The sequence below is a fragment of the Vulpes vulpes genome, chromosome 7 (genome assembly GCF_048418805.1).
Source record: "Vulpes vulpes isolate BD-2025 chromosome 7, VulVul3, whole genome shotgun sequence".
Lineage (NCBI taxonomy): Eukaryota > Metazoa > Chordata > Mammalia > Carnivora > Canidae > Vulpes > Vulpes vulpes.
Genome location: NC_132786.1, coordinates 30,488,715 through 30,502,643, shown reverse-complemented (window position 1 = coordinate 30,502,643; position 13,929 = coordinate 30,488,715). Strand labels below are relative to the sequence as shown.

At 40.4% G+C, this 13,929-nt stretch overlaps 1 protein-coding gene across 1 annotated transcript in view; it reads left to right on the top strand.

Moving 5' to 3' along the window:
- LOC112916315 (disintegrin and metalloproteinase domain-containing protein 5-like) overlaps positions 1 to 13,929 on the top strand; it is a 135,207-nt gene that overhangs the window by 84,816 nt on the left and 36,462 nt on the right. The window contains exon 17 of the mRNA XM_072762691.1: positions 13,665 to 13,755. Within this exon, the coding sequence (XP_072618792.1) occupies positions 13,665 to 13,755 (91 nt within the window). The remainder of the gene's footprint in view (positions 1 to 13,664; positions 13,756 to 13,929) is intronic.

Sequence of the window (13,929 nt, the reverse complement as noted above, 5' to 3'; positions counted from 1 at the left end):
TGTCATCTTCAACTTCTTTCATCAATGTTTTATAGTTTTCAGAGTATAGATCTTTCACTTTCTTGCTTAAGTTTATTCCTAGGTATTTTGTTATTTCTGGTGCAATTATAAATGGATGATTTTCTTAATTTTTCTTTCTGCTACTCTGTTATTAATATACACAAGTGCAACCAAATTTTGTGTATTAATTTTTCTATCATGCAACTTTTCTTAATTGATTTATTACTTCTAGTAGTTTTTTGGTAGAGCTTTTAGTGTTCTATATGCAGTATCTTGTCCTCTGCAAATAGTGAGAGTTTTACTTCTCCCTTACTAATTTAAATAATTTTTATTTCTTTTCTCTTTTTTTTAGCATTCTTTTTTTTTTTTGGCATTCTTTTTTTCTGTATATTTTTTTTATTGGAGTTCAATTTGCCAACATATTGCATAACACCCAATTCTCATCCCATCAAGTGCCCCCCTCAGTGCTGAACACCCAGTCACACCATCCCCCCACCCATCTCCCTTTCCTACCCCTTGTTCGTTTCCCAGAGTTAGGTGTCTCTCATGTTCTGTCACCCTCACTGATATTTCCCACTCATTTTCTCTCCTTTCCCCTTTATTCCCTTTCACTATTTTTTATATTCCCCAAGTGAATGAGGCCATAGAATGTTTGTCCTTCTCCGATTAACTTACTTCACTCAGCATAATACCCTCCAGTTCTATCCACGTTGAAGCAAATGGTGGGTATTTGTTATTTCTAATGGCTGAGTAATATTCCATTGTATATATAGACCACATCTTCTTTATCAATTCATCTTTTGAAGGACACCAAGGCTCCTTCCACAATTTGGCTATTGTGGACATTGCTGCTATAAACATCGGGGTGCAGGTGTCCTGCCATTTCACTGCATCTGTATCTTTGGGGTAAAACCCCAGCAGTGCAATTGCTGGGTCATAGGGTAGTCCTATTTTTAACTCTTTGAGGAACCTCAACACAGCTTTCCAGAGTGGCTGTACCAGTTCACATTCCCACCAACAGTGCAAGAGGGTTCCCCTTTCTCCACAACCTCTCCAACATGTGTTGTTTCCTGTCTTGTTAATTTTCCCCATTCTCACTGGTGTGAGGTGGTATCTCATTGTGGTTTTGATTGTATTTCCCTAATGGCAAGTGATGCTAGGCATTTTCTCATGTGCTTGTTGGCCATGTCTATGTCTCCTTTGGTGAAATGTCTGTTCATGTCTTTTGCCCATTTCATGATTGGATTGTTTGTCTCTTTGCTGTTGAGTATAGTAAGTTCTTTATAGATCTTGAATACTAGCCCTTTATCTGATATGTCATTTGCAAAAATCTTCTCCCATTATGTAGTTTGTCTTTTAATTTTGTTGACTGTTTCTATTGCTGTGCAGAAGCTTTTTATCTTGATTAAGTCCCAATTAGTATCTTGCAATATGTATCTTGCAAGAAGTTACTGTGGCCAAGTTCAAAAGGGTGTTCCTGTGTTCTCCTCTAAGATTTTGATGGATTCTTGTCTCATTTAGATCTTTCATCCATTTTCAGTTTATCTTTGTGTATGGTGTAAGAGAATGGTCTAGTTTCATTCTTCTTCATGTGGATGTCCAATTTTCCCAGCACCGTTTATTGAAGAGACTGTCATTTTTCCAGTGGATCATCTTTCCTGCTTTGTCAAATATTAGTTGGCCATAGAGTTTAGGGCCCATTTCTGGGTTCTCTATTCTGTTCCATTGATCTCTGTGTTTGTTTTTATGTCAGTACCATATGTCTTGATGATTGCAGCTTTGTAGTACAACTTGAAATCCAGCATTGTGATGCCCCAAGCTCTGGTTTTCCTTTTCAATATTACCCTGGATATTCGGGGTCCTTTCTGATTCCACACAAATCTTAAGATGATTTGTTCCAACTCTCTAAGAAAGTCCATCATAGTTTGATAGGGATTGCATTAAATGTGTAAATTGCCCTGAGTAGCATTGACATTTTCACAATATTAATTCTTACAATCCAGGAGCATGGGATATTTTTCCATCTCTTTGTGTCTTCCTCAATTTCTTTCAGAAGTGTTCTGTATTTTTTAGGGTATAGCCCCTTTACAATTTTGGTTAGTTTTATTCCTAGGTATCTTACACTTTTGGATGCAATTGTAAATGGGATTGACTCCTTAATTTCTCTTTCTTCAGTCTCATTGTTAGTGTACAGAAATGCCACTGGTTTCTGGGCACTGGTTTTGTATCCTGCCACATTGCTGAATTGCTGTATGAGTTCTAGCAATCTTGGGGTGGAGTATTTTGTTTTTTTTTTTTTTATGTACAGTATCAAATCATCTGTAAAGAGGGAGAGTTTGACTTCTTCTTTGCCCATTTGAATGCCTTTTATTTCTTTTTGTTGCCTGATTGCTGAGGCTAGGACTCCTAGTACTATGTTGAATAGCAATGGTGAGAGTGGACATGCCTGTCATGTTCCTGATTTTAGGGGAAAGGCTCCGAGTGTTTCCCCATTGACAATGAAATAGGCTGTGGGCTTTTTGTAGATGGCTTTTAAGTTGCTGAGAAATGTTCTCTCTATCCCTACACTCTGAAGAGTTTTGATCAAGAATGCATGCTGTATTTTGTGAAATGCTTTCTCTGCATCTATTGAAGGATCATATGGTTCTTGTTTTTTCTCTGTTGATATGATCTATCATGTTGATTGTTTTACGAGTGTTGAATCAGCATTGCATCCCAGGGATAAATCCTACTTGGTCATGGTGAAAAATCTTAATGTACTGTTGGATCCTATTGGCTAGTGTCTTCCTGAGAATTTTTGCATCTGTGTTCATCACAGATATTGGTGTCTAATTCTCCTTTTTGGTGGGGTCTTTGGTTTTGGAATTAAGGTGATGCTGGCCTCATAAAACGAGTTTGGAAGTATTCCATCCCTTTCTATCTTTCAGAACAGCTTTAGTAGAATAGATATTGTTTCTTCTTTAAACATTTGATAGAATTCCCCTGGGAAGCCATCTGGCCCTGGAGTTTTGTGTCTTGGGAGGTTTTTGGTAACTGCTTCAATATCCTCCCTGGTTATCAGCCTGTTCAGGTTTTCTATTTCTTCCTGTTCCAGTTTTGGTAGTTTGTGGTTTTCCAGATATGTGTCCATTTCTTCTAGATAGCCTAATTTATTGGCATATAGTTGCTCATAATATGTTTTTAAAATCATTTGTATTTCCTTAGTGATTTCTCGTTTTCATTCGTGATTTTATTAATTAGAGTCTTTTCTCTTTTGTTTTTAATAAGGTTGGCTAATGGTTTATCTAACTTATTCTTTTAAAGAACCAACGTCTGGTTCTGTTTATCTGTTCTACAGTTCTTCTGGTCTCTATTTCACTGAGTTCTGCTAGAATCTTTATTAACTCTCTTCTTCTGCTGGGTGTAGGTTTTATTTGCTATTCCTTCTCCAGTTCCTTTAGGTGCAGGGTTAGCTTGTGTATTTGAGTTTTTTCCAATTTTTTTGAGGGATGCTTGTATTGCGACATAGTTCCTTCTCAGGACTGCTTTTGCTGTATCCCAAAGATTTTGAATGGTTGTATCTTCATCCTCATTAGTTTCCATGAATCTTTTTAATTCCTCTCATATTTCCTGGTGGCCCTTTCATCTTTTAGCAGGATGATCTTTAACCTCTGCATGGTTGGTTTCTTCCAAATTTCTTCTTGTGATTTAGTTCTAGTTTCAAAGCATTATGGTCTGAAAATATGCAGGGGACAATCCCAATCTTTTGGTATTGGTTGAGACCGGACTTGTGAACCAGTACATGGTCTATTCTGTAGAAAGTTCCATGTGCACTTGAGAAGAATGTGTATTCAGTTGCATTTGGATTTAAAGTTCTGTAAATATCTGTGAAATCCACCTGGTCCAGTGTGTCATTTAAAGCTCTTGTTTCTTTGGAGATGTTGTGCTTAGAAGACCTATCGATTGTAGAAAGCGTTACACTGAAGTCACCAAGTATAAGTGTATTATTATCTAAGTATGTCTTAACTTTGGTTATTAATTGATTGATATACTTGGCAGCTCCCACATTTGGGGCATATATGTTGATGATTGCTAGGTCCTCTTGTTGGATAGATCCATTAAGTATGATATAGTGTCCCTCTTCATCTCTTACTACACTCTTTGGGATAAACTTTAATTTATCTGATATGAGGATTACTACCCCAGCGTTCTTTTGAGGACCATTTGGATGGTGGATTGTTCTCCAGCCTTTTATTTTCAGGCTGTAGGTGTCCTTAGGTCTAAAATGAGTCTCTTGTAGACAGCAAAGAGATGGATCTTGCTTTTTTATCTAGTCTGAAACCCTGGATCTTTTGATGGGATCATTAAGCCCATTTATGTTCAGAGTTACTATTGAAAGATATGAATTTCGTGTCATCATAATGCCTATTCAGTCCCTGTTTTTGTGAATTATTTCTTTGGGAGTCCTCTTTCTTTTACAGAGTCCCCCTTAATATTTCTTGCAGAGCTGGTTTGGTGGTCACATATTCTTTCAGTTTCTGACCATCTTGGAAGCTCTTTCTCTCTCCTTCCATTCTGAATGAGAGCCTTGCTGGATAGAGTATTCTTGGCTGCATGTTCTTCTCATTTAGGATCCTGAATATATCCTGCCAGCCCTTTCTGGCCTCCAGGTCTCTATGGAGAGGCTGCTGTTAACCTAATATTTCTCCCCATAAATGTTAGGGATCTCTTGTCTCTTTTGCTGCTTTAAGGATTTTCTCTTTATCTTTGGAATTTGGAAGTTTCACTATTAAATATGGAGGTGTTGAATGGTTTTTATTGATTTAGGGGGGGAGCTCTCTATTTCCTGGATATGAATGCCTGTTTCCCTTCCCAGGTTAGGAAAGTTCTCAGCTATGATTTGTTCAAATATGCCTTCTGGTCCTCTGTCCCTCTCAGCACCCTCTGAAACCCCAATTAAACATAGATTTTTCCTTCTGAGGCTGTCATTCATTTCCCTTAATCTCTCCTCATGGTCTTTACTGTTTTTCTCTTTTTTCCTCAGCTTCCGTCCTTGCCATCAACTTGTCTTCGTCTACCTCATTAACCCTCATCATTAGGACCTCCATTTTGGTTTGCATATCATTTAATTGATTTTTAAGTTCAGCCTGATTAGATCTAAATTCTGCAATCATGAAATCTCTTGAATCCTTTATTCTTTTTTCGAGAGCCACCAGTAGCTTTATAATTGTGCTTCTGAATTGGCTTTCTGATTTCGAATTATAATCCAAATTCTGTAACTCTGTGGGAGCGGGACTGTTTCTGATTCTTTCTTCTGTGGGGTGTTCTTCTTTCTAGTCATTTTGCTCAGTGCAGAGTGGCTAAAAACAAGTTGCACTAAAAAAAGGAAGGGAAAAGAAAAGAAAAAAAAAGAGGAGGGGTTCTATACATTGTAAATCTCTCGACTTCCCCTGGAGCTTTCCAGGGCTGCTTGGTCAAGAACTTGCTCTTCCCTTGTCCTTCCAGCTGGTCTTCTCAGGGAGGGGTCTGCTGTGATGATTCTCAGTTGTGTGCACCTGGGGAAGCTGTCCTGCCCCCTGCCAAGTGCATGGCTCAGTGGGAGCTGTTTATCCTGTGAGGCCTCTGTTCCCTGGCGACCCCACCCCGTACCAGGCACAGGGTGACACAAGGAGGAACAACCACACTGGCGGTAGCCAGGTCTCCAGCCCTGGAGTCAGTTCCCCCAGTAACTACCGCAACTCCCAGTCCTCCTGGCCTGGATGTTCCGGGGGCGGGGGCGCTGACCACAGCTTGGGGGCGCCAGGTGGCAGGAGAGTGAGTCCTTGCTGACCTGTGCCCTCCCCGTCTCCACCTGTCCCGGGGAGAGCGCAGGATCCTGGGCGGTGTCCCCCATCGGGATCCGGGACCTGTGCTGCTGGAATCACTCTCTGGGGCCGCGGCTCCCGAAGGCAGCAGGGCACAGACCTTCCGCCCAGAGCCGCTGCCTGAGCTGCTCCCCAGGCCCTGCCGGGCGCGCTCCAGCCCTTGATCGCGCTTGGCCTGGGGTCTGTGGCGCCCTCTCCCCCTGGGCGCACCTCCTCTGTTAGTGACCCCGGCAACCTGGGGGCTCCACTGCCCCTCCTGCCATCCTGCTCGAGCTCCCTGCTAAGCACCTTTCTGATCCGGAAGAATCTGGAGCGGAGTTTTAAAGTTCCTGCTTCTCCGGGACTGTCCTTTTTCCAGTGGATACTCTTACCTGCTTTGTCAAAGATGAGTTGGCCATAGAGTTGAGGGTTAATTTCTGAATTTTCTATTCTGTTCCATGACCTATGTGTCTGTTTTTGTGTAGGTACCATACTGTATTGATGATCAGAGTTTTGTAATACAGCTTGAAGTCAGGCATTGTAATGCCCCCAGCTTTGGTTTTCTATTTCAACATTCCTCTGGCTATTTGGGGTCTTTTCTGATTTCATACAAATCTTAAGATTATTTGTTCCAACTGTGAAGAAAGTCCATGGTATTTTGATAGGGATTGCATTGAATGTATAAATTGCTCTGGGTAGCGTAGACATTTTCACAATATTCTTCCAATCCATGAGTATGGAATGTCTTTTCATCTCTTTATATATTCTTTGATTTCTTTCATAAATATTCTATAGTTTTTAGGGTATAGATCCTTTACCTCTTTGGTTAGGTTTATTCCTAGATATCTTATGGTTTTGGGTGTGATTATAAATGGATTGATTCCTTAGTTTCTTCAGTCTCATTATTAGTGTATGGAAATGCTACTGATTTCTGTGCATTGATTTTGTAACCTGCCGCATTGCTGAATTGCTGTACAAGTTCTTGTAATTTTGGGGTGGAGTCTTGGGATTTCTATATATAGTATCATGTCATCTATGAATAGGGAGAGCTTGACTTCTTCTTTGCCATTTTGAATGCACTTTATTTTTGTTGTTGTTGTTGTTGTTGTTGTCTGATTGCTGAGGCCAGGACTTCTAGGACTATGTTGAATAACAGTGGTGAGAGTGGAGATCCCCATCATGGTCCTGAACTTAGGGGAAAAAACTTCAGTTTTTCCCCATTGAGAATGATGTTTGCTGTGGGCTTTTCAAATATGGCTTTTATGATATTGAGATATGTTCCCTTTATCTCTACACTTTGAAGAGTTTTAATCAGGAATGGATGCTGTATTTTGTCAGACGAGTTCTCTGCAACTATTGAGAGGGCCATATGATTCTTGTCTTTTCTTTTATTAATGTGATCTATCACATTGATTGTTCAATGAATGTTGAACCACCTTTCCATCCCAGCAATAAATTCCACTTGGTCATGGTGAATAATCCTCTCAATGTACTGTTGGATCCTATTGGCTAGTATCTTATTGAGAATTTTTGCATACATGTTCATCAGGGATCTTCATCTGTAATTCTCCTTTATGAATGGGTGTCTTATGGTGGGGTGTCTGGTTTTGGGATCAAGGTAATGCTGGCCTCATAGAATGAGTTTGGGAGTATTACCTCCATTTCTCTCTTTTGAAATAGCTTTAGTAGAATATGTATTATTTCTTCCTTAAATGTTTGGTAGAATTCTCCTGGGAAGCCATCTGGCCCTGGACTTTTGTGTCTTAGGGGGTTTTTGATGACTGCTTCAATTTTCTTACCAGTTATTGATCTGTTCAGATTTTCTATTTCCATTTTGGTTACTTATAGGTTTCCCAGGAATGCATCCATTTCTTCCAACTACCTAATTTGTTGGCATATAGTTGCCTATAATACATTTTTAAAATCCTTTGTATTTCCTTGGTATTGATTGTGATCTTTCTTTTGTTTGTGATTTTATCAATTTGAGTCTTTTTTTCTTTTTAGTAAGGATGGCTAGGGATTTATCTATCTTATTAATTCTTTCAAAGAACCACCTTCTGGTTTTGTTGATCTGTTTTACAGTTCTTTTGGTCTCCACTTTATTGATCTCTGATCAAATCTTTATTATGTCTTCTTCTGCTTGGTTTTGGCTTTATTTGCTTTTCTTCCTACAGTTCCCTTAGTTGCATGGTTAGCTTGTATATTGAGTTTTTTCCAATTTTTTGAGAGAGGATTGTATTGCTATGTATTTCACTCTTTTTTTTTTAATTTTTTAATTTATTTATGATAGTCGCACAGACAAAGAGAGAGAGAGAGGCAGAGACACAGGCAGAGGGAGAAGCAGGCTCCATGCACCGGGAGCCTGACGTGGGATTCGATCCCGGGTCTCCAGGATCGCGCCCTGGGCCAAAGGCAGGCGCCAAACCACTGCGCCACCCAGGGATCCTATGTATTTCACTCTTAGGACCACTTTTGCTGTATCCCAAAAAGATTTTGAACAGTTTTACTTTAATTTTCCTTAGTTTTCATGGATCTTTTAAATTCTTCTCTAATTTTCTGCTTGACCCATTCATCTTTTCATTGGATACTCTTTAACCTCCACATGTTCTGTGTTTCTTTTTTCTTTTTTTTTTAAAGATTTATTTATTTATTTATGATAGACATAGAGAGAGAGAGAGAGAGGCAGAGACATAGGAGGAGGGAGAAGCAGGCTCCATGCTGGGAGCCCAATGCGGGACTTGATCCGGGGTCTCCAGGATCATGCCCTGGGCCAAAGGCAGGCGCCAAACTGCTGAGCCACCCAGGGATCCCCTGTTTTGTGTTTCTTCCAAATTTCTTCTTGTGATTGAGTTCTAGTTTCAAAGCATTTTGGTCTGAAAATATGCAGGGGGTATTCATAATCTTTTTATATCTGCTCAGAGCTGATTTGTGGCACAATATGTGGTCTACTCTAGAGAAGGTTTTGTGCAGATGAGAAGAATGTGTGTTCTGTTGCATTATGATGGATTGTTCTGTATATATTTGTGAAATATATTTGGTCCAGTGTATCATTCAAGACCCTTGTTTCTTTCATGACATTCTGCTTAGAATATCTGTCTTTTGCTGAGAGTGCCATGTTGAAGTGTCCTACTATTAATGTAGTATTATCTTTGTATCTCTTTAATCGGGTTATTAATTCATTGATATACTTGGCTGCTCTCAGATTATGGGCATAAGTCTTCATGATTGTTAGTTCTTCTTGTTGGATAGCCCCTTTAAGTATGATATAGTGTCTCACTTCATCTCTTACTACAGTCATTGGTATACACTCTAATTTATCTGATATGAAGAATGCTACCTCAGCTTTCTTTTGAGGACCATTTGAATGGTAAGTGGTTCTCTATTCCCTCATTTTCAGTCTGGAGATGTTCTTAGGTCTAAAATTTGTCTCTTGTAGACAATAAATAAATGGGTCTTGGTTTTTTATCCAGTGAGATACCCTGCATCTTTTGATGGGGTTATTTAGCCCATTCATGTTCAGAGTAACGATTGAAAAATATGAATTTAATGTTGTAGTATTACCTATACAGTCCCTGCTTCTGTGGATTGTTTCTTTGGGCTCCATCCTCTTACAGGGTCCCCCTTAATATTTCTTGCAGAACTGATTTGATGGTCACATATTCTTTCAGTTTCTATCTTGGAAGGTCTTCATCTCTCTTTCTATTCTGAATGACAGCCTTGCTGGATAAAGTGTTCTTGGATGTATGTTTTTCTCATTTAATACTCTGAATATATCATGCCAGCCCTTTCTGGCCTGCCAGATCTCTGTGGAGAGGTCTGCTGTTCATCTGGTATTTCTCCCCATATAAATTAAGAATTTCTTGCCTTCAGCTGCTTTTAGATTTTTCTCTTTATCTTTGAAATTTGCAAGCATCACTATTATATGTTGCGGTGTTGGTCATTTTTTGTTGATTTTGGGATGGGTGTCCTCTCTATGTCTTGGATATGAATACCTGTTTCCTTCCCCATATGAAGGAAGTTCCTAGCAATGATTTGTTCATATATATTTTGTGGTCGTCTCTGTCTCTGTCTCTGTCTCTGTCTCTCTCTCTCTTTCTCCCCCCATCTTCTGGAATCCCAATTAGACATATATTCTTCCTTCTCAAGCTATCATTTATTTTCCAAAGCCGTTCCTCATGGGTTCTTGTTTTTCTCTTTTTTCCTCAGCTTTCTTACTATCAATTTATTTTCTATGTCACTCACTCTCTCTTCCACCTCATTAACCCTAACAGTAAGAGAATCCAGTTTAGATTGCACCTTAAAGTATTTTTAATTTTGGCCTGATTAGAGTTCAGTTCTGCAGTAAGAGAATTTCTAGAGTCTTTTATACTTTTTTTTTCCCCAAAGCTACCAATAATTTTATAATTGTACTTCTGAATTGTATCTCTGACATGCTACTTAAATCCATATCAATTAGGTCTGTGGCAGAGTATTACTTCTGGTTCTTTCTTTTGTGGTGAATTATTTTAGTCATTTTTTCCAGTGCAGAATGGCTGTGTGAGTGAGCAGAGTTAAAAATATCTCCCTGTGATGCTTGCCAAGTAGTCACAGAAACTCACCAGACCCAAAGTCAGCCATATGCCAAACGCTCAAGAAAGCACAGAAAATCTCAAGACCATGGGCTCACTGGTTAGGTTCTCAATAAAAGGCCTGCCAAAAAGCCTTCAGTGGCAACCCTTTCAGGACCCCTCTCACTCCTGAGAGCTTTCCCTGTTATCTTTGCTTAATAAACTTCTATCACTTTACTCACTCTCCATTGCCCACGATATTCATTCTTCGACTCAGTGAGATAAAAACCTAGCTCTCCTGTATCACCATCATATGTTAAACATACATGCATAGCAAACTCCATTATTGTGTCCCATATGAAGGCTGTTTATAAGATACCAACTAAAAACAAAGATTGAGAATAAGGGATGAAAAAACATATACTAGGCAAGTCTAAATTTCAAAGAGCAAGTTGGTATAGCAATATAAATCAGTGAGAATAGTATTTAAGGTAAAATTATTAATGACAAAAGGATAATATGCGATTGGGAGAGGCAAGATGGCAAGAAGCATGTCAGAAGAATAAGGGTCCTCATTTCATTTGGTCCCCCAAATTTATCTAGATAGTTTTCAAACCATCCTGAACACCTATGAATTCAACCTGAGATGTAAAGAGAGAGCAAGTTGGATGCTACAGAGAGAAAAGTGATCACTTCCTACAAGGTAGGAGTCTGAAAAGGAACTGAGGGGATATATCAGAAGATAAATGGCAAGGGGAGGGAGCCTCAGTAAGCAACTGCAAGGGAGCAGTGGAGGGCATAATCAGGAACTTTGGAAATCTGCTCCTGAGAGAGTCTTCCCTGCCTGAAAATTGCTCAGTGGGGAAATAGGGCAGACTTGCAGGAGGGGCAGTGCAGTCTCAATATTCCCAGAGACAAAGTAAGAATAGGGGCGCCAGGGAGAAAGCTCACTAGGGGCGTCAGGCAGAAAGCTCACTAGCAAACCATGGTCCAATTGTGGGACTTAAGCCTCCTAGGTCCTGGCAAATGGCTAGAAGGCAACAACCCCCCGAGGGCATCTGGGAGAGGCAGACTAGTTTTGAAGTCCAGCAGCTGAGCTCTCTCTGCCCTGAGAGTCCAGCAGCATACAGGAGTGGGCTATCCTCTGTCCCCTCTGGGAGAGGTGGAACCTGGGAGGGCAGAAGACAGCGAAAGCTCTCCCGCCAGTAGGTGGCATTCAATTTGTACAAATCAGTACCCCCTGCCTGCCCCCAGGAGGATCTAGGCCAGTGTGCACTGAGAGATTGCAGTTCAGTACACAGGGGAGCTCTTGGCTCTGGGGCTGGACACCATCACGTGTACTGAACCACAGTCTCTCAGTGCACACTGGCTCAGATCTTCCTGGGGGCAGGCATGGGAGCACTGCTTTGTACAAATTGAAGGGTGCCCAGTGGCAGGAGAGTTTTCACTGTCTTTTGTCCCCACGGGGTCTGCCTCTGCTGAAGGGAACCGGAAGACAGCCTGCATCCCTCTGTGCCAGGCTCTAGGTAAAGATAACTCCGGTGTTGGACACACACCTGGCTGGCTTCTCCCAGATGCCCTGGAGGGTTGCAGCATTCCAATCTTTTACCAAGATGGGACCACAATTTGCAGTGAGCATTCTCCTGGTTGCCCCTATTCTTATTGTGTCTCCGGGAATATTGAGGCTTCTCTGGCTCTCCTGTGATTCTGCCCTATTTTCCCACTGAGCACTCAGGGAAGACTCTTTGAGGTATTAAAGTTCCTGATATTCTGCTGCCCTGCTTTCCTACAGCAGCTTTCCATGGCTCCCTCCTCCACCCCCATTTATCTTCCTTTTCTCCACCTTCCTACCTTGTCAGAAGCTATCACTTTTCTCTCTGTAGCATTCCAGCTGTTCTCTGTTTACATCTCAAGTTGAATTTGTAGGTGTTCAGGATGTTTTGAAAGTTACCTAGGTAAGTTTGGGGGACCAGATGAATCAATACCCTTACTCTTCTACCATTTTCCTCCTTCCTCATTCCTTTATATTCTAGTTGCTCTTTTATTTTATTTTTTTATTTTAATTTTTTTTGATTTTTATTTATTTATGATAGTCACAGAGAGAGAGAGAGAGAGAGAGAGAGGCAGAGACACAGGCAGAGGGAGAAGCAGGCTCCATGCACCGGGAGCCCGACGTGGGATTCGATCCCGGGTCTCCAGGATCGCGCCCTGGGCCAAAGGCAGGCGCCAAACCGCTGTGCCACCCAGGGATCCCTAGTTGCTCTTTTAAACCACGGCTTTTTTTTTTTTTCTGTGCTCACAGTGTCCTGGGCTGGTACGGGCTAGGAACCCAGGGTTCACTGAAGCAGCTGACTAGCTGAACACATAAACGTAGCTGTAGCATCAGGACCCTGCCTTGTCTCTGCTATCAAGGTGGAGGGGATATGTAAACTGTGGTGTTCAGCAGCCACGCTGACCTGTAGAGTACCAGCAGCACTCCCAGCATTTGGAGTTCTAGGGCTGGATCTCTTAAATTCTAGTTGCTCTTTTAAACTGCAACTTTTTCCCTCTATGATTCAGGGCAGATGAATCTGCTCATGGTCCCTAAATCCTATCCCTTCCCACTGTAACATCAGGGGTGAGGGTTTCCTCTGTTACATTGTCTCCATCTCTGTTGCAGTTCTCTGTGTGGTCTTTCTGTCTTTTCATTGTGCAGAAGCCATTTAGTAAGTACTTAGCTTTTTAGGAAGAATTTATAAATAGGTATAGATTTGGAGTGAGCAAGGAGGGGAGTTCAGGGCCTTCCTAAGTGGCCATTTCAGACTGGACCCCCTTAATTTTTGTGTGTGTGTGATTGTTAGGATACAAGGGAACAGAAATGAGGACTTTAGTGTTGAAGAAGAGTTCAGAAAAATACTCCTTGAGTTTCTTATCAGTATTGAATCATAAATACTCTTTTGCTCCCGTTTTGTTTGGACTAACACAAACTATTTTTTCACATTGGGTAGTCAGCTAAGGAAGAAAAACAATTCAGAGGGCAAAGAGAGGACAATACTTCCAATTATTATATTTCTAATAATATAATGCCATGAATAATGTTGCTGTTTATTTTCTGTTTGATATGAAACAAAGTCTACCAAGCTTAAAATGAGGAGCTCTCTTTTTAATCCTAGATCTACCTCAGCAACTTTTTAATTCTAATTAATTATAAACCTCCTTAAGTATCTCATTATAATTTCCAAAATCAGCTTATTATTTCTACAATGATTATTGGAATTATGTACTTTAATTTACTTAAGTTTTTTTTTTCTTTTAGCTTCTAGAGGTGGTTCATTTGCTTGTTATGATGAAATAAATTCAAGATCAGATAGATATGGAAACTGTGGCCGAGACTTTTGTAGTTTTAGGTATGTATTTAGAAATTTGTAGTTTTGTTTGGGATGTAGGTTAAATGTTGCTAAGGTCCTAGAATATATGACAATTTATCACAGATTTATTTTTTTCATGATCTGAGCTGTACCCATTGGCTACAAATGATATGTGTTCAGTGCTTATAATTTTACAACAATGATGTTTGTAGT